Raw genomic sequence first — 18,719 nt, 5'->3', positions numbered from 1 at the left:
AAGATAGCGACGATAGGTACCTCCTCAGCGAGCGTGGCCGATCCAGTAGCCCCGGCAGCGCGGTGGAGAAGACCCTCCTTCCTGCCAGCTCCCTTCCATTACTCGGCGACCTGACGGCCTGGGGACTTGCCGCGCCAACTCCATCGCCATATACCAAACTCAACACCAACAATATCATCAAAACACCTCTGCCCCGGCATATCTCCCTCCCTCGGACCCCTCCTGCGGCAGTCCCTTCTCCGTGGACCCTCGAAATCGCCAGCTTCGACGAACCTCGCTCGCTTGCCCCACCTCCCAACACCGCTCCGACAAGGACCAGCTTACCCATCCCCGCCTTGTCGATTCAAAGCTCAGCACCTAGGCTTCAGCCTCACAAGCAAGCGGATGGGCTGGCTCCCTCCATCTGACGCACCCCGACCCTCCTCCCCGACACCGCCCCATCTCCTCTCCCTCGATCCGCTGCCCTGAAGTCGTGCATGTCTCCGCCGGAGCTTTCAGTCAACCCCTCCAGCCAGTCTGTCCCCGACGAGACGCTGTCCAGCAAGCCCCATGGCGAGGTGACAGCTCCCACGGACCCCTCTGCGGGGGAAGTCGATATGACGGAACAAGATGCCCATGGCTCAACAGCCCTGCCCGCTCAGGCGGGAGGCGGACCGGAGCCTGGAGATTTGATCGACTTGCAGGTCCAGGCTTCCAGTGCATCGCCACAGCACGAGACCTCCGACAAGCCGCTCTCGGCGGCGTCCAAGGGAAAGCAAGCGGCCGAACCCCAGGAAACTGGAAGCGATGCAACCGAGACCCTGTCGTCATCCATGGCCACACTTAAGCCCATGGCCCTCTCTTCCTCGAACGATGCCAACACGCAGTACCTCACCGCCGAACCGTCCACTTATGTCGACCCCACGCCTGCTACCCCAACAACTTCACAGCCCCCTTCACGAACTCCTTCAAATGCCGCACGTTCGCCCCATTCCGGAGACGTCTCCCCGTTCAAGTCGGACGCCGAGTACGAAGACAAACGATATACGAGCGAGGATGAACAGGAACGCGGGTCACGATCTGAGATCCAGAGCATCATGGAGCAGTTTAGTGAGCTAGGCGGCGGGCCAGATGCTGAAGAAGTCATGAGCCCTAGGTTGGAGATCGCATCGCCCATGTTGGGCAACCCTGTTCAACACCCACCTCGCAAATCGAGCTTGGAGCCGCTGGCAGCACCCACGATTTCTGGTACTATACAGCAACTTCAAGGCCTACACATCAACACGGCCTCCCCTCCGAGTACCGGCATCATGCAGGCCACCCGCGAGGACCAAGGTCCCCCAGTTCCCCCGAAAGATGGTGTGCATGGCACGCCTCCGCGTCCAAAGCAAGACCGATCTGGGAGTATTGATCCAACCTCGCCCGTCCAGAGTTATCGACCTCCCCCTCCGGAACCCGAACCGGAGCCATCTCAGCCTTTCGACTTCCACCGCTTTCTAGAACAGTTGCGGAACAAGAAGGCAGACCCCGTGGCACGATACCTCAAGTCCTTTTTATTCGAGTTTGGCAAACGTCAATGGATGGTTCATGAGCAGGTCAAGATCATTGGCGACTTTCTTGCTTTCATCGCTAACAAGATGGCGCAATGCGAAGTTTGGAGGGAGGTCTCTGATGCTGAATTCGACAACGCACGTGAGGGTATGGAGAAGTTGGTCATGAACAGGTTATACACCCAAACCTTCTCCCCGGCCATTATGCCGCCGAAGCCCATTCCCGGTGCCAAACCAAAGCGGAAAGGAGGGGATGCCCCGATGGGCCCAGGACGACGCGGCCAGCATCAAGAAGATGTCGAGCGCGATGATATTGTCACACAGAAGATCAACATCTACGGATGGGTGAGGGAAGACCATCTGGATATTCCAGCAGTCGGCGATAGTGGACGGCGGTTCCTTAAATTGGCACAACAAGGTCAGCTAACACTTTTCATTGATCAATGTGCCGTCAAGCTAATTTGCATAGAACTTCTTAAAATCAAATCTTACAGGGCTCCCCGTGACAAGATAATATGTGTCCTTAACTGCTGCAAAGTGATTTTTGGTGAGTGGCTGAGACTGTCAAATGTCAAAATAAGGTGGCGCTAATGGTTATAGGCCTCTTGAAGCACAACAAGTCGGATTCCTCGGCCGACTCCTTTATGCCCCTACTCATATATGTCGTTTTGCAATCAAACCCCGAACACCTAGTGTCTAATGTGCAATACATCTTGCGATTCAGGAACCAGGAGAAGCTTGGTGGCGAAGCTGGCTACTATCTGTCATCGCTTGTGAGTTTCGTCCGCTGATAGCAATTGGTTACATTTCTAACGACGTCATAGATGGGAGCCATTCAGTTTATCGAGAACATGGACCGCACCACGCTGACTATCACTGACGATGAGTTTGAGCATAATGTTGAGGCAGCCGTCTCAGCCATTGCAGAGAAGCACCAGGCTATGTCCCCGACGGTCCCTCAGCAACCAATCTTTAATGAAAAGGTTTCCTATCATAATCCCGGAGAGTCCTCTCTGCGCACCTCCCTCGATGGACAGGAGGGTCGGAGGTCGACATCAAATGACGGGTATTCTGGCGAAGACAAGGCGGCAATCAGCGGCCTTTTAAAGTCGATCCAGAGACCATTGTCGACTATCGGCCGGATCTTCGCCGAGGAGCCAGGTACATCAACGCCTCCCGGTCCTAGCAGCGCACCTCGCACTCCAGCACCACCAGAACATCTCTCGCCTCGCCATAGTCAAGACGAGGCCCGCGATGTAAAACGCCCGTCCTCTGGACACAGTCTGTCAGCAGAGGAGGCAGCAGCGCGTCAGGCCAGCGCAGAAGTAGCAGAGGCCCAGAGGCTGCACCGCGCAGAGCATGCCAATGTAGTGGAGACTCTAGCTGGGATGTTCCCCGACCTTGATAAGGATATCATCAGCGATGTGGTGTATCAAAAAGAGGGAAGGTACGTCAATTAAAATCGCTTCCTCCCAACACCCGACTATTCTCTTCCATGATTGCTTCCGGAATTGATGCTAATGGTAACAGGGTTGGTCTGGCGGTCGATGCATGCCTTGCGTTGTCTACATAGCGCATCCGAGGATGACATGAATACCATATCCATTTTGCCTCTTCCTTTGTCTTCGTGTGATCTTTGAAACGATATTGAACGAGTGATAAAGTTGTAAGGCGTAGCAGGGAGAGTGAAGGCCAACATTTGTTCATGAGACTATGTTGAAGCCTATGGGTAATTTGTACATTCGCGGAAGAAAATCATCTGAATATATTCAGTACCGTTCCCATGTTCAAGAGCGATGACTCAGCCCAACCGGACTGAAACTGAAGTAGGTATTTAAGAAGCTTTTCAGTACCTTGTTGTCGCGATCGTAAAGCCAAACTTCAAACATCCATGTTCCATGTTCCATGTCAGCATAAGCTGTGCTGCGGCAAGAGCCAACAGGGTCCTGACTCAGCCTTCCTTCACCTTGTGAATCACGGCCAACTGACTCATCGCACCGGCGGCATGTAAGACAGAGAGGTTGTCCCAAAATAACATATATAACGACAGAAGTACGTGAGTCGGACCATCTTTGACCAAGCAACTTGGAATATTCGTCTTGTTCTCGGTCTACAGAAGCAAACTGCAAATAAAGAGAACTACCTAGTCACCATGACACGGAGACTCGTAACCGTTCGCCGCGTCGGCTCCCTAGCTCCCATCAAAGGCGCTGACCGCATCGAAACCGCCTCCGTCGACGGCTGGACGTGCATCGTGGCCAAGGGCGACTTCCAACCGGGCGACCTGGGCCTCTACTTCGAGATCGACAGCCTGCTGCCCGGCTCCGACAAGCGATGGGCGTCCCTCTCGCCTCACGGTGATGCCGCGTCCGACCCGCCGCCGGACATCCGCATCCAGACGCTGCGCATCCGCAAGACGCTGTCCCAGGGCCTCTTGATGCCGCTGTCCGGCTTCCCCGAGGTCACCGGCGCCATGGACCGGCTGCGGAGGGTGCTCGGGCAGGAGGGCATGGAGATGCAGATCCAGGCCATGAGCTTCGAGGACGTGCTCGGCGTCCGCAAGTTCGAGAAGTCGGCGCTCGAGTTCACCACCAGCGGCGGCGCCGAGCCGCTCGCCGAGTTCCCGGCCTTCATCCCCAAGACGGACCAGGAGCGCGTGCAGAACATGCCGGGTGTCTTCGCCGAGCGCGGCGACGACATCTTCCAGGAGACGACCAAGATGGACGGCTCGTCCATGACCGTCTACTTCGTGCGCCGCGACAGCCCCTACTACGAGCAGCTTCCGCCGCTGCCGCCGGGGAGCGTCGCCAGCCAACACGCCAACGGCCGCGCGGGCGTATGCTCGCGCAACCGCGAGCTGGGCGAGCAGATCGGCGAGCAAGTGCGCAGCAAGTCGTTCTTCTGGGCCACGGCGCGCAAGGCCGGCATCCCCGAGGCGCTCGCGCGGTGCGGCCGCAACCTCGCGCTGCAGGGCGAGCTGTGCGGGTCGAGCATCCAGGGCAACTTCGAGGGCTTCGCGGCGGGCACGCACGAGTTCTACCTCTTTTCCATCTGGGACGTCGACGCCCAGAAATACCTGCCGCCGCGCGAGGTGCACGAGACGTGGGCGCCGCGGCTGGGCGTCAAGCACGTCGCCGTCGAGGGATACCGGCCGCTGAAGGAGATCGCGTCCAGCGTCAAGGAGCTGGTGGCGCGGGCGGACGGCAAGGGCCTCCACGGACGGAAGAGGGAGGGGATCGTGCTGAAACATGTTGATGGAGCGTTCAGCTTCAAGGCGATATCCAACTCGTATCTGCTCAAACACGGAGAGTAACAGAATCGGGAGCAACGCAACCCGAGGGCATAGAACAGGCGTTATTCGTTTATTCGAATTGGGCAAACATCATCGCGAGGGGCTCATCAACGGCAAGCTAGTTTTTGAAGAATATCATAGGCAATGTGCAGAGTTAAATGGTTCTATATTGACAAAAAGTGATGCGCTTCCGTGGTAAACAAGTCTTTCGCTTTATACCTTCCTCCTCGAATGAAAGTGAGATGGATCCTCCGACTCTAATGCACATGGCCCGGGCTGCTCGTCTACGCAGCCAAGCATATAAGCGTCATTGTACAAGGATCCCATTTATGTACCGTTGCGATAGTCTCGCTCTATGTCTTGAACCGCCCTGTCTCAAAACCCCCTATACCCGCCTCCCTTTGCGTAACCGTACGATTGCCGGTTCGAATTATTGTAGCCGCCGTAGTTATCGTACCGTCCCATACCCGCCGCGTTTGGTGCCTGGTTACTCCATCCCACGGGAGCCGCAGACTGGATGAGGCCTTGTGAAGCATCGTTGCCATCCAAAGGAGTCAACGTTCGTTGATATGGCGGACTGGCCGACAGGTTCTGCCGATGGCCCTCCTCGGCATCGGAGTATTGGTCGTGGTACAAAGACCTTTGGGACTCCTTTTCTTTCAGCGAGCTGGACATGGGGAACATGTTGATGTTATCGCCATCTTGTTTGCGGTCGAGTAGCAACGAGTTACGCGCGTCCAAGGGCGTGAGAGTATCCATATCACGCTGCATTTTTTCTGCTGCTTGTTAGCCATGGCGTTTTATTCCATAGACTGTTGAACCTGTGACTTACCCAACTCCTTTCTGCGCTTTCGGTGAGGGTTCTCCCTGATACAGACGTTGATAGCATTCCATGCGATGAGAATAACCAAAAGACCCGTCAGGGTGGACTGCACAGCGATGAGCACCACGCCAGCCACAGTCTTGCTGGTCTGGCTAATTCCCAGCTGCTCAACGAAAACGAGGATGCAGACCACGGAGAGAACACGGACAACCTGAATTGCAATGCCAATGACATTTCCAGACTTTCGCTCGAAAGGTCGACTCCAGATAAGCAAGGCAAGCATACAGCCTTCGACAACCAGTTGAGCAATGGTCTGACTCATACCGTGTCCATCCCCAACGGCGAGGGCGCAGCCCTTGGCGAACAGGTAAACAATGGTAGGGACAAAAAGCCACCAGTAATCCTTCTTGTAGGACTCGTAGAAGAGCGAGTACTTGACCCAAATTTCCTTGTCCTGATACAGGCCGTTGGGGTCGCCTTCGGCGTTCTTCAACTTGCGGGCTGTGCTCCAAATCTTCCAGGAGAAGAATGCCAGGATACCCGTGAAGATGGCAAGCGTGACGCCGGCCAAAGTCTTTGCGGCCCAAGAATCGCCCTGTGTGAATTGGAAAACGCAGTACAACACCCACATTCCGTACAACAACATGATGAGCGAAGTGATGGCGCGAGCAATGGATCCCCAGTAGTGCTTGCGGAATCCAGTCAAGGACTTGGGGAAGCTACCGAACAGAGCCCAGAACTCAAGAATGACCTTGACAAGCAAGATACCCACAACGATAGCTGCAACGATGATGGCCACGATGAGAAGCACAGTCATGAACGTGTTGGACTTGGGGACACTGAGTTGCTGGACGTAGGCTGAGATTCCGGAAACCGTGAGCTGGACCTTGGTAATATCCGTACCGTCGTCGCGCGCAACCAGGGTGCTAAACTCGGTGAGAGCACGCTTGATCTTGTCGTTGGTAGTGCTGGTTGAGTTGTCATTGTAGACCAAGGTCGCGTTCTGGAGGACTTCGAAGCTGTCGTTGGTGAGGTTGCCGCCAGTGCTCGAACGGAAGCTGTCGATGGATGTCTGGAGTGTCGACCAGGGGACAATACCCACGGAGAAGCCAAAGTTCTTGGTGAAGCTTCGGTAGACAGTCGGGTAGTTGACAGACAACATGCCATTCATTGCCATACCTTGGAACCATCCGACGGTTTCAGCAAAGCTGGGGCTGGGAACTCCGCTACCTCCACCACCACCTGCACCACCCAAAGCGGCACTCACGCCAGAGAGGGCAAAGGAAGCCCCAATGATACCCACGGCCACATATTTAATAGCAGGGAGCGAGATGGTCTTGCCGTTAGTGACTTCGGACTGAATGCAAGCCACTTGGTCGTCGGTATCGATGCTGATTAGCTTCAACGTTGCCTGAGCGGAAATATCGGGAACTTGGAAGGCGATAGACGGAACTTTGCCAGCCCATTCATCGCTGATGGCTTGGCTGCCTTTCGCTGAGAAATCACCGGATGGGAGAGGGCACAGCTGCGGGATGTAGGTCTCTATCTTGCAGGGGTTGAATGAGTTGCTGTAAACTTCGTTGCCGTAGGCCATAACTGAGAGGGTAGCCGAAACGTTGCGCTCCTTGTCGCTCGTGCCGGCCAGGTTAAACTCAACCGTCTTTGAGCCTTCGTCGTACTTGATATCCAAGGCGTTGACGCTGATGCCGTTTACCGAACCGCAATCAGTGAAGCCAGACGTCTCGAGAACGTTACTACCCAAGACGCCCGTGGTCATAGCCGTGGCCGCCAATGCCACCTTCCACGCGCTCCATGTTGAGCCAAATCGAGTCATTGTCGCAATAGGCCGTGCAAGTAAAAAGAGCGGGAAATTCGTTGCTCGAACGGAGCTGTTCTAGTTAAGAGAGACTCGAGAAATATGTCGTTATTGATTGTTGTTGCTGTTGTTGCTGTCGGGCCGGGTGGGATATAAATAGCGGGATAGATGGACTGGTAGGATTTCGATGGGTATCCAGGGACGGATTCAAGAGCAATCGAGATAGTGAAAGTCGTCGGAGGTAAAGAAATGGTATCAAAAATGAGAAAATGCGTTGATAGACAAAAGTCGACAAATAAAATGGTAAAGATAGACAAGAGTAGGTGATGGTATGGAATCAAAGAACGGGGGGGGTGGTACAACCACAAAAGAAGATGAAGATGGCCGAGGATCAACCTGGAAAGAAGTGAAGAGGGAAGAGGGCAACGAGTTGCCTAGAGGCCCTCGGTATTGGAAGATGCCGGCGGAGTCGAGGATATCGAGAGAGTCGCGTGTCCTTCGAATGGACAGCGGCGATGTTTGCGGCGGTCGGGCAAGAGGATGATCGAGCGAGGCTCTATTCTATGGTTGGTTATGTGACGCTGAAATAAGATGCGAGGAAACGACGATGCCGTGGGTGAAGCAGCATGTCCTTGCGAAACCAGACAGTTGAGATGGAAAACACACGCAACAAGAGATGGAGACGAGACGAGGAGGAAAATAGGGAATGACGCTGGAATACAATGGGTGCAATGCAATGACGGAGCAGAGAAAACAGGAAAAAGCTGGGCAGACGAACAGATGTTCCGAGACGACGGGACCGACGAAGACGGGATGGAACAAGGAAGGAGTGTGGTTGGCGCAAGCACGCCCCAAGTCAGGCCTCCCGGGGGGTCGCTTGGAGGCGCTAGGGTCCCGCGCTAGGGGCTCTGGGGGGCTTCTGGGGGGGGCCAGCGCAGGGTGGCTGTCGAACCACGGCCGGAGATCCCCTGAATAGCAGCCCGGGATGAGACCCCGGGCCACCACGCCCCACGCTTCAGGGGAAGCCCTTGCGTTGGCGTTCCTCGGCGGCCCAGGGTGCTGCTGGACTGATGGACGAGAGGGACTGAGAGAGCCATCATCGACATGGTGCAGCGGTGTGTTGTCTTTGGTGCGTCTCTCTGGTGCCTCTGGTTCAGGTCCCGTCTGGCACTGTCTGGTCACTGTCGGGCCCCGCGGGACAACGACACGGTCCACCACCGCCCTGCGCTGGTATTGTCCCGGCCCCGAGACTCCACCGCCAGCCCGGTGCATTACAGTGAGCTCCGTATAGACTCCATCAACACCCCCCCAAAGCCAACGCCCGCCCAGCCTCCAGTGGCATTGCGACGGCTCTCCCTGCTGCTGAAAACCTGCTTGACGCCTGTTAAACCTGCACTTTGGCCGCCGTGCCAAGAGCACCCGCTGGCGGCTGGACGGGAGTTCATAGGGTACCGTATCCCACTGCTGTTGATCACGGCCGACGCTAGCCAGCCGCCATGGTTGAAACCCCCCGGCCTCTTCTGAAACCAGTCGCCATGGCCAAGCTTTTGAACATCGCCCCCCCGCTCCAGCGTCTAATTGTTGTGCCATCCCCACGGATGCACACTGTACGCAACCTCGTCAGTGATCCTTTAGCACCGTCTGCTCCCTGACGAGTTTCTGATGAGTCGTTCATGGATTTCTCATGGGTCCTGATGAGTCGACCATGGAGAGGCCCTGCTCCGAGACCATTCTCTTATTATCAACTACTCACAGTGGTACTATGGCTCCCCCGATGGATCCTCGATGCCTCCCTTGAAGCTTGGCCCCTGCCCGACCCCCCAGTCAGGGTGTCGTCTCGTGTTCGTCCACCGAGCCTCGAGCCTCGAGCAAGATTCCCAAAAGGACATGCACATTGTGCACCAATTACTCTGTGCCCTGTATCATGTGCTTCGCACTCCGACGATCATCCACCCGTTGCAGCGTCCCAAGTGGAGCCGACCACCAAGCCATGACCCACGAAGCATCAACTGCTTCAGGCCGGCGTGTTCCATACATAGCATGTCCCAGACTACCCTTGGCTTATCATCAAAGATGCGCCCGCTGCACGTGATGGGGATTGCTCAACGCTTTCGCCTCTGCCAATGACTTGCCGTTGGCAGTTTCACCTTCTTCATGAGTCAAGCCCCGCGCCAGCTCACCTCTTGTTAGCCTCCAGAGCTCAACTCAACGAAGCCTGGGATGCTGCTTCTGTTGCGAACTGCCAGCTAGTCCAGCCACTGGTCTTCATCTGCCTTGATAGGCGTTCCCTTGTCGATCCGGTGCGCCACTGACCTGCCAGGCTCCGAGGTACGAGATGACGCGCCATGCCAAATCTCGGTAATATAGCTTGGCTCCATGGTTCCCTCTCCACGCCAACTCCATCTGGGATTCACGCTATCTGCGGATCGCACGCCAAAAAGCCGAAAAAGCCAAAACTAGCCAAGCTTGCTTTCTCGCTTCAACCGTCAAGACACAATCGAGACGATTTCAAGCTTCAAGTTTTTGCTCACCAGCCCAACTCGCCCCATCCCATCCCATCCCATCCCAGAATCAGCTCCCGATCCTACCTCCTACCACCAAGTCTGACACCCCTCAACCTCAAACACCCGGCGCTCCATTCCCTCCCTGAGTCCCTTCCCCACTTCACCCCGTTCACCCTGGTTCACTACGCCGCACGCCCGCTGCTTCGTCATCTTGAGAGCCATCCAAGTCCAACCGCCTATTTAGGAAATTTGACCATCTGCGCCGGCTATCCAACCGTTAGGAGTGCCAAGGATCTCAAGGCATTCGCCAAGAATAGATTCAAGGTCACATTTGTGTCTCAAGCGAATTGGAGTAGATCGCATATTCATTCATAAAGTATACCAGGCGCCATTTCCGATATGCCCGCTGGCTTTGTTCCCCGACAATAACGCTCGTCATCAACAATATTCAACATAAAATCCTTCCCTCCAAAGAAAGAAAACAATCATCCAACGAGATCTGTGCCACCGGGCACCCGGCCGCTACCCACGGCTTAGCAGATCAGACATGTATATCATAAGATAGTCCCTCGTCAGCGCCAAAAAACCACGTGCCGTTAATCCAGCATGCTGCCCTGACAAATAAATACTCTCCAAAGTCCGCTCTTTTCTCGTTCCCATTCTGCCTCCGAATGAAATTGAGGGCTCTGCAAAATCAGGTAAAAGAAAAATATGATGTCAAATTTGACTCATTAGTACATTCGCTTGTCACTCCACAACCCAGCTCCATTGTTCACATTCTGGTTTGGAGAGTGCTGGTATGGTGACATCGAGCCACTGAATGGGCTTCCGTTTGTGCTTGATGGGTCAATGATCCCATCATAAACCATTTGTCCCACCGGCATCCCATGGTTCTGTAGACCAAGGGCGTTCATCTGGGAGTATTGTTCCATCCCAGTGGGATGGGTCGGAATGTACTGGCCAGACGTTTGCCCAAAAGGTGCTGTCGTAACGGGTATATCTTGCATCTGCCTGGTCTGGTCGTATCCTTGGTTCATTGAGTGTAAGCCCATCGGCGTTGACTGTAGGTTTTGGCCGATGCTTTCGTATTGGTGGTGTTGGTAAAAGTTGGGCTGTTGGAATTGGTCCGTTGGCATAACCGGATAGACCAGTTGGCCGGGGTTTGGGAATGCTGTCTGATGGGTGTTGGGCGTCATTTGCTGCTGCATACCTGCAGGAAACTGCATGGTGGGAGCGGTTTGTGTCACAGGCGTCGGGAGCATATGCCGGGGAGGAGGATCCTGGACTGGGCTGATGACGGTATCCTCCTTGAGCTCAGCTGCCTTTGCTGCCACAAGGCGCAGAACAGGGAGGGAGATTTGCTCCATGTGCTTAGCCAGGTGGACCGTCAACTTCTTCCATGTTTGAAATGACTTGCCGCAGAATCTGCAAGGCTCCTCCTGTGGTCGGATTGGCGTCTCCATGTGGCATTGCTCAACCTTCTGCCAAGTCAGGTCGACCCCCCCAGACCTCTTCATAGCTGCCTTAGTCTTAACCTTAGGCTCCTGGAACTTATGCTCCCGGACAAGATGCTGGAGGAAGTTGTCTCGGCGGTAGCACTGGTGATGACAGCCTTCGACATCACAAGTCCACCACTCCAGATGTCGGTGACCCTCATTCTCATGTCGAACCCAATCGGCCTTGCGCTTGAAGATCTTTGGCTCTCGGCATTTGTCCCACGTGCAGGTAAAGGGCTGGACATCCTCATGTACGTGCTTCGTCCAGTCAGATGGCTTTTGGAACTTCTTGCTCTGGTAGCAGAGTTGGCATTCAAACTCGGCTGGGAGACGTGTAGTTGGTGGCATGGGAATGTCTGCAGGGAAGCTGGTGTCGTTAATCTTGCCTTCGGTAGGAGTGCCATCGTCATCGGGAAGCGACAATGGGTCCAGCTCTCGAGTATCGCCGGGCTGGTCGAGGATAGAAGCAGATCCACCCAATGCAATGCAAAGGGATCCGGAAGGACAGTTGGCACCCTGGTTCAGATGGATGACCTTGGACCTCAGAAGTTGCTTGTACCTGACTACTTGCTGATGTGCGATTCGCTCCACGAGGTAATTATTTGTTGAAGCCAAGGTTGGGTTCAGGCTGAGGATATGCTGCTGGAACCCAGTAGTATCCGGGGTAATGCTATCAATAATGTTTGCATTCCCCTTCATCTCGCCCTCATCGCCAAACTCATCATCGTCCTCTTCTTCTTCTTCCACCTCGTTATTGGTTGTTGTTGCAAGGTTTGCGACGGGTGGTCCTCCAGCCCCCCTCCACATTGAAACGAGACTTGGATGGCTGTCTGTGTGAAGGTTTCCCGGGCTAGACTTGGTAAGTTCTGACTTACTTCGGGGTCGTCTGAGAGTGTTCTTGACGGTAAGACCGCTAAAGGGGCTCTTTGGGGATGTGACCGGCGTAGCGCTGATAGAGCCACTTCGAGTGTGGGTTGCTCCAATTGACGCAAAGTTGGATGCCATTGATACCAAGGCCGAGGCAGTGGGCGTGTTCGTGTTGACGGTGGGCCTCTGCTTCTTTACCGTCCAACTCGGCATGCGCCCCGGAGTAAGGTGAGGAAGGCTATCACGTTTCGACTCCTGGCTGCCTCGGCTGTCACTGCCTGGGCTATCCTCGTCGTTTCCACCTCGGTTGCGCTTCCGAATCTGGGAGGCGCTGGGTCGTCGGACAAGACCCCGAAGATCTTTGAGAAGGCCGCCTGGCTTGGAACTAATGGAGAACTTCTTCAGGATACCGCCAGTGTTGCCTCCTTCTAGCTCAAGGTCCATGACGCTGGGGAGACTACGCCGCCGTGTCCCCCAGGTAGCGGCTCTCGAGACAATTGAATCGTTGTCACGGCACATTCTTTCAAATCTTTGGATGGCAGCCTGCGATGATTCAGGTTGGTTTCGGGTTCCAGTGATCGAGTGATGCATCGGGGCATCGGCCCAGTTACGGTTTGACAGGATCGTGGCATAGTCTTCCTGACTGATGTTGCCGCCATTACTGCTGTAGTATGTCTGGCCTGGTATGTAGTTGTTCCTCGTCTCATGGCCAAATGGCACCTTGTCTTCCGCATCATCGCGTGGTTGTTCATGGGCTTCGATGTCATCAGTGGCGGTGGGCTCAACAGATAAATCGTTGAATTTTTGAGACAGCCATTTCCCAACGACGTCATTTTGGTCGTCAAGCTCGCGCTTGACAGCCATTTCATTGACACTTGGGACCTCCTCCGAAGTTCGACTTTCAGGCTCAACACCACCATGGCCGGTCGCTGGGTTTGGTTGCCATCGGCCCGTCAAATCACGGGGCGCGGATGGGGCGTCATTGGCCGAGGAGATGAGATCACCAGCAAATCCGCCGCGGACTGTCGTTGGACTGTCCTCGAAGGAGCGCTGCATAGGCGGAGCGGAGTTGTCGTTATCCTTGCCCCAGAATGAGACGGTGACCATTGGGCTTTGCGCCGACATTGGAACGAGAGCAGGTGCCAGGCCGTCCTCGCTCGATCGGCAACTGCTGCTCTGGCTTGGGGTTAACTGGGTCGATTGAGTCAGGACGGGTGCTGAGTTGAAGGGCTTCTGAAGCTCCTGTGGAGAAATAGAATGCGGGATTCGTGATTCGATGTTTAGTTTGAGGGCGCCTTTGAGCTCGCTCCGCGGTGAGGTGGCATGTATCGACGCCGTTTGCTCAGGTGTCAAGGGATATGTGCTCAGTTCGTCATAATGGCTCGGTCCGGTTTCCGACGACGGGGTATCTGCGAAGATGGTCGAGTCCAGCCCGATAGGGTTATGGTGGTCCTCCAAGAAGGACGGGGTGGCACCGTCGAAGGCGTTGAAGTCTGCGCCGAAGAAGGGGTCCTCGTCTATTTCGCTAAAGTCGCTGGACTGATAATTTGAGTGGGAGCCGGCAGGAGTCTCTTGGTTGGTAGCGGGGGAGACCGAGTCACTATTGACACGCGACAAGACAGGCGACAGATGGGTCGAGTCAACGGAGGTAGTCGACGAGCGATGTTGGTCAGCAGGCGGGAAGGGATGGTGGGGAGGAGGGTTGTGGTCTTGGTCGTGGAAGCTTGCAGGTGGGTAGGTGAAGGTCGAAGTCATGGCTGCGGCGGATCGAGGATGGGCGGGTTGGGAGGAAGGTAGGTATATATGCAAGGGGTGGATCTTGACTGGGTGTGTTCCCGATGCTAGATCACAGGCCGAGGATCATGGTCCTCGGACCAGAAGCACCGTGGATGAGGGGGGTTGTGGGTGTCGTGGGTTGCTCCGGGGAGTGGAGATGAGATGAGACGGGACAAGACAAGACAGGACGGAACCTGAACTGAAGCAGGAGACCCGTGCAGAGTCGAGCGAAGCCGCGTCAACGGGTAGTCCGGAGAGATGATGCGCGGTGGAAGGATCGCGCTGGTCGGGTGCAGGTGAGTGATGCCGCCTGGGATCTGCGTTGGGAGGAGAGAGGGGGGAAGGGCTGAAGTTGGAATGCGGCGTTGCGCGTGGGTACGGATCAAACAAGAGCGCTTAGGGTGGTCGGCTCCCCTGCTAGCCCAATAGAATGGAACCCGGCAGACGACAGGGAGAATCCAGGCCCAGGGCGGATCGTGGCGTGCAGGTGTTGGGAGTGACGGGAATCAACAGTACGGAGCAGCGGCACGGGCTCGCGGGCGTGGAGTGGACGATGGAGGGGCCGGTGCAAGCAATGGAAGGCTGGCTGGCTGTGGCGATGCGAACGAGGCGAGGATTTGGGGAGGACAAGCCCGTTGAAGAAGTAGAAGTACGCAGCAGCAGCAGTAAACAGCGAGACGCAAGGGCGGAAAGGCCTCCAGTAGCAGGCAAGCAAATGCGAAATGTGAAATGTGGCAGAGGCGATGAGCGACGGAGAGTGAGGCTTGGGTGCGTGGGCGTTCTGGGTGGGATGAAATGGGGTGGATGGAATGGCGGCGAGGCGGAAGGTGGGCGGTAGGTGGGCGGTAAGTCTGTGCTAGACAGAAGACAGAAGGGACGGGGGGTGTGCTGGAGTGCTGGAGTGCTGGAGAGTGCTGGGGCTCTGTGACGACCAGGCTGTACCGTGCTGTCCTGTACGAAGTATGTCACTGGTCTGGACGCCTGGTTCTCGTCTGTCTGGTGCAGGACTGGTCCGGACTTCAAGTGCGCAGACTAGCTGCGAGGCAGGGCGCTTGTGGCTTGTCGGCGTACTTGGTTCAGTGGAAGCAGATGTGTGGAAGCGGAAGAGGGGCTGTTGCTCCAGCCAGCGGAGCGGAGCGCCGGGGTAGTGTCTAAGCTTGCCGGGGGTTCAGATGGGGTATCACAGTCCAGTGGCTGTTACTGGCTGCATTGGCCGCAATCATCTCTGGCGTTTTTGCTTTTTGCACCTGGTCGATGCCGCGGTACCTAGGGCGCCGAGCAGTTATTGCGCGCGCCCGCCGGTACCTCCCTATGCCATCTTGTTTCCCACGAGGCGTTCTGGACGGGGCGTTCTGACGGCCGAGGCACACTTGGTGTCAGCTCCACGCCCGAACCCCACTCTCGTGGGTTGTCCCAATCCGCCGTCCAGCCATTCACACGCCGTCTGTCTGCGTCTGGCTCGCCTAGTGTCAACCTCCCAAGGCGTTCTCATGCCATGTCGAATTACGGTCCAGTTCCTACTGTATGTACCGCAATCTGCGGCAGTGCCCATGCTGGCTTGCTTGACATTGAGGCAGGGTCGGCCCGCCTAATTCTGCGTCACTTGAATCCCCCCCCCCCAAACTTTCTCAAGCTTTGCGAACCAAGCCAAGTCCGGGGCGCACCACCAGGGGGTCTCCCCTTCAGCCTTATCAGGCTTGATGTCACGATACCATGTAAGGTGAGACCTTTACAGAGGAACGAGGCTTATTCTGAGCTGCTGCGCATTGTCCAGGTCTTACCACAATACATAGTTCGTCAAATGCCGCTGTTAATCTTTCACCGCCATCCAGCATCCAGAATCCAGCCCTTCTAGCTTGGGGTTCAGTTCAGACATTGTGTCACACAAACCAGGCAGTACAAAACTCAGCCTGTGCCGCTTTTCTTCTCGTTGGGCTCACTTAGTTTATCCACTTCAGCGTGTGCGGCTGAAACCGGTGTCGAGCCCCTCGCTTTCCGCTGTGACGTTGTCCGTTGTCCGCTGTCCGCTGTCCACTGTCCGCTGTCCGCCCCGTGGAGCACAGCCCCTCGCCTGACAGCCCCCCGGCATGTTGATCATCTTAGCCGGCCATCGGCTGCAACGATTTCTGGAAACTTTCCTTGGTGAGCCATCTAACCTTCACCGGGGCCTCCACTAGGCGCCGTCAGATTCATTTCGTTTCAACCTTTTTTTTTAACGTCTCCCTTCATCAACGGGACGGTTACATTGTCCGTAAGGCTCCCTTTGTCTTGCATATGGAGCGCACGGGCCATCTTACCGTCGCCCAGGCACATTGAGAACGGCCACAAGCGGAATGTCGTGGGCAGGCTGCCTTGCGACAACATGCTGTATCCCGACAAGCTCAGCACGTACATCGGTGCAAGCTCCAGCATGAAACGTTTCCTGCGCCCGGTTACAGTCCAGAGGGAGAAGGCATGTACGATCTCTGCTGCATGGACCAGTGGGTGGCTGGGGGAATCGAACCTACTGCAGGCCACGTCCGGCGGCGTCCGTCCAAAGGGGAAATGATCAAAGGATGGGGCCATCCGCTGGGAAGACCGGACACGATTTAGAACCGCGCGATGTCACATTTGAATCAGCGTCTAATTGGATTGAGAACATTTGGCAACTTTGAAATGGTGCTTGATATGGGGCACGAAGTACCTATGCCTACCTAAGTAAGTGGGTGATGGCCCTGGGAAGCTCACTACTCGGCGCTCCCAGCTGAACCCAATGGTGTCATGACAACGAGTCTCTGGCAACGCAAATGCCAAGTATTCGTCGCGATAGAGATAGCCAGTCTTTGAAACTCTCACGCGCCTACTGGTAATAGGCGCACCGTTACTTGCGGCGAGCCTACCATATCGGACCATAGCAGAGATACCTTGCCAATCCTTCGTACTTGCGGAGGTTTTTGAAGCACGAGCCACCCTAAATTGCCGGATCCTCCGCTCCAGTTCCTTGTTGCCAATCCCTGAGGATGGACCTCCCATCCGACAACCGGAGGCACGTGTCCGTGTCCACATCGTGTCTGTCTCGATAAGGCTACCACCGCGACCGAGCTTCAGAAGCATTTATCTTTAGGGGATTAACATCACGTGATATCACTCACTTATTCACTGAAGGCTGGCACGTGATATCACTCATTATGTCAGGATTTGCCATGATGGAACCCATGACACCTTAAGACGCTAACCCAAATCAAGACATCTCAACTCCAACCTCAACCTCAACTCCAGCTTTGTCGCATCTCGTCTCCTCATTGCCCCGTGCATCTCATCCGACACGTCCCATTTTTGCTACTGCAGCCACCGTTGTCTCTTACCTGTACAATTTTTTATCTGTATCGCTAGGTCCCTACATCTCCGCGCGTGTACACCGCCCATACGCTTCGCTCGTCTCACTGTCCAGTAGCTGGCCAAGTTCGTGTGTCTTTCGTCCAACGCTGTGGTCGCAATGTTCCAGGTTTGTGACCGACTCAACCTCTCCAGATGTAATCCCCGGCTTCCTGCTGATGAACTGTGATTAGCCGCATCCAGAGGAGCATCTTCACCTCCGCCTCCACCGGGCACGTTCCGTAGTCTTAACAACACAGGAGTGAGTAGCCCCCTGCCTGGCATGGACCTTCACAATGGACCCGCCCCATCGACTTCGAATCTTGGCATCGTTCCACACCGTCACGGCAATGTTGTTCATGCCTATCCACCCTATCTAACTTACTATTTTTTTTTGTAGGCTTGTCGAGATCCGCGCTGCCCAACGCACATTCGAGGGCGCTTACGTCAGAACTGCCCTCGGCCAGTTTTCCTTCGCTCTCATCATTCTCAAGGTCTTCACCTCGGAGTTCTATCCCATCGGTGCCTTGTTTGCTGTCTATGGCGTTGCCGTGATGCTGGTCGCCATCTATCGCCGCTTCGAGGGCAATCATCAGTTCTTCACTGCCAAATATGCGGATGGAAGTCTCGAGCGCAAGTTTCGGACGAGTGGCAACAGTGTAGCCCTGTTAACAGCCCTCAGTTTGAGTGCTTATGTGACATTAATGGTCTTGACGTGGCATCTTATATCATAGGCTAAGCAAGATGATCCTCATAGTGTTTACCCTTATATATATAAGTGGCCCCTTTCAGGCTTTTGAGGTTCCGATGTATGATGAATTGGAAAGGACTTTGGATTCATTCATGAACATATAGATATTTAAGCTTCAGCCTGGGGTTCCAATCAACAAATTTGTAATTCCACTACCTTCTGAAGCGTGATGGTTCAAGCTACCAGTTCAACTCCATGAGCCTGCCTTTCCTACTTAGCTATGGCCATGTTTGACGAAGGGATACCAGCATGGTACGCTGCCAACAATCAAAATCCAGTTGAAGGCATTAATTACTACGTAATAGTTCAAACTCTTGGATGAGATGTCAGTCGCCGAACTGCAAACTCGGCGTCAAGGATAGTTGCAGAAATTGTGAAGGTCCTATACACGTTCTTCCACTGCAAGTGAGCCGCACTTCGAACGAGCTTTTATACAACCATAAAACAGAATTAACGTAAAAATGCCAAAATATGGTGATTGCGAGTACCCAGGAACATAAGAATATGCTTC

General features: G+C 55.0%; 6 protein-coding genes across 6 annotated transcripts; 4 read left to right on the top strand and 2 right to left on the bottom strand.

The window, feature by feature from the left end:
* The first annotated feature begins 338 nt into the window (after positions 1-338).
* Positions 339-3,359, top strand: BGZ61DRAFT_10221 (uncharacterized protein). The gene is made up of 5 exons (XM_046236837.1): positions 339-1,947; positions 1,999-2,076; positions 2,130-2,302; positions 2,354-2,976; positions 3,060-3,359. Exons 1-5 carry the CDS (start codon positions 477-479, stop codon positions 3,100-3,102), a joined length of 2,388 nt encoding a protein of 795 aa, XP_046111949.1. The 5' UTR covers positions 339-476; the 3' UTR covers positions 3,103-3,359.
* A 5-nt stretch (positions 3,360-3,364) lies between these two features.
* Positions 3,365-4,981, top strand: BGZ61DRAFT_437775 (uncharacterized protein). The gene has a single exon (XM_046244170.1). The coding sequence runs from the start codon at positions 3,682-3,684 to the stop codon at positions 4,840-4,842; it is 1,161 nt and encodes a 386-aa protein (XP_046111948.1). The 5' UTR covers positions 3,365-3,681; the 3' UTR covers positions 4,843-4,981.
* A 38-nt stretch (positions 4,982-5,019) lies between these two features.
* On the bottom strand, positions 5,020-7,634 carry BGZ61DRAFT_10239 (uncharacterized protein). Its single transcript, XM_046236838.1, has 2 exons — positions 5,654-7,634; positions 5,020-5,597 (listed from the first exon to the last, which is right to left on the bottom strand). Exons 1-2 carry the CDS (start codon positions 7,476-7,478, stop codon positions 5,197-5,199), a joined length of 2,226 nt encoding a protein of 741 aa, XP_046111947.1. The 5' UTR covers positions 7,479-7,634; the 3' UTR covers positions 5,020-5,196.
* A 1,903-nt stretch (positions 7,635-9,537) lies between these two features.
* On the top strand, positions 9,538-10,517 carry BGZ61DRAFT_10207 (uncharacterized protein). Its single transcript, XM_046236836.1, has one exon. It carries the CDS (start codon positions 9,806-9,808, stop codon positions 10,337-10,339), a length of 534 nt encoding a protein of 177 aa, XP_046111946.1. The 5' UTR covers positions 9,538-9,805; the 3' UTR covers positions 10,340-10,517.
* Positions 10,518-10,701: 184 nt separating this feature from the next.
* BGZ61DRAFT_285667 (uncharacterized protein) lies at positions 10,702-13,977 on the bottom strand (the record flags this gene model as incomplete). The annotated part of the gene is made up of 1 exon (XM_046238509.1): positions 10,702-13,977. A coding segment is annotated over one exon (3,276 nt), but the record flags the coding sequence as incomplete, so codon positions are not given.
* Positions 13,978-17,337: 3,360 nt separating this feature from the next.
* On the top strand, positions 17,338-18,405 carry BGZ61DRAFT_437766 (uncharacterized protein). The gene is made up of 3 exons (XM_046244169.1): positions 17,338-17,587; positions 17,652-17,719; positions 17,858-18,405. Exons 1-3 carry the CDS (start codon positions 17,579-17,581, stop codon positions 18,189-18,191), a joined length of 411 nt encoding a protein of 136 aa, XP_046111944.1. The 5' UTR covers positions 17,338-17,578; the 3' UTR covers positions 18,192-18,405.
* Positions 18,406-18,719: the final 314 nt, after the last annotated feature.

The sequence above is a fragment of the Ilyonectria robusta genome, assembly GCF_021365365.1.
Source record: "Ilyonectria robusta strain PMI_751 chromosome Unknown BGZ61scaffold_1, whole genome shotgun sequence".
NCBI classification, from domain to species: Eukaryota; Fungi; Ascomycota; class Sordariomycetes; order Hypocreales; family Nectriaceae; genus Ilyonectria; species Ilyonectria robusta.
This window is presented reverse-complemented; position numbering and strand designations above follow the sequence as displayed.

Bases quoted from the DNA above. Each gene is read 5' to 3' on its own strand.
- BGZ61DRAFT_437775 (XM_046244170.1), top strand. From the start codon at position 3,682: ATGACACGGAGACTCGTAACCGTTCGCCGCGTCGGCTCCCTAGCTCCC.
- BGZ61DRAFT_437766 (XM_046244169.1), top strand. The intron at 17,720-17,857 runs GTGAGTAGCCCC...TTTTTTTTGTAG, and splicing joins GTAGTCTTAACAACACAGGA to GCTTGTCGAGATCCGCGCTG.
- BGZ61DRAFT_10207 (XM_046236836.1), top strand. From the start codon at position 9,806: ATGCCAAATCTCGGTAATATAGCTTGGCTCCATGGTTCCCTCTCCACG.
- BGZ61DRAFT_10239 (XM_046236838.1), bottom strand. From the start codon at position 7,478: ATGACTCGATTTGGCTCAACATGGAGCGCGTGGAAGGTGGCATTGGCG. The intron at 5,598-5,653 runs GTAAGTCACAGG...AACAAGCAGCAG, and splicing joins AAAGCGCAGAAAGGAGTTGG to AAAAAATGCAGCGTGATATG.
- BGZ61DRAFT_10221 (XM_046236837.1), top strand. From the start codon at position 477: ATGTCTCCGCCGGAGCTTTCAGTCAACCCCTCCAGCCAGTCTGTCCCC. The intron at 1,948-1,998 runs GTCAGCTAACAC...TAATTTGCATAG, and splicing joins CCTTAAATTGGCACAACAAG to AACTTCTTAAAATCAAATCT. The intron at 2,303-2,353 runs GTGAGTTTCGTC...ACGACGTCATAG, and splicing joins GCTACTATCTGTCATCGCTT to ATGGGAGCCATTCAGTTTAT.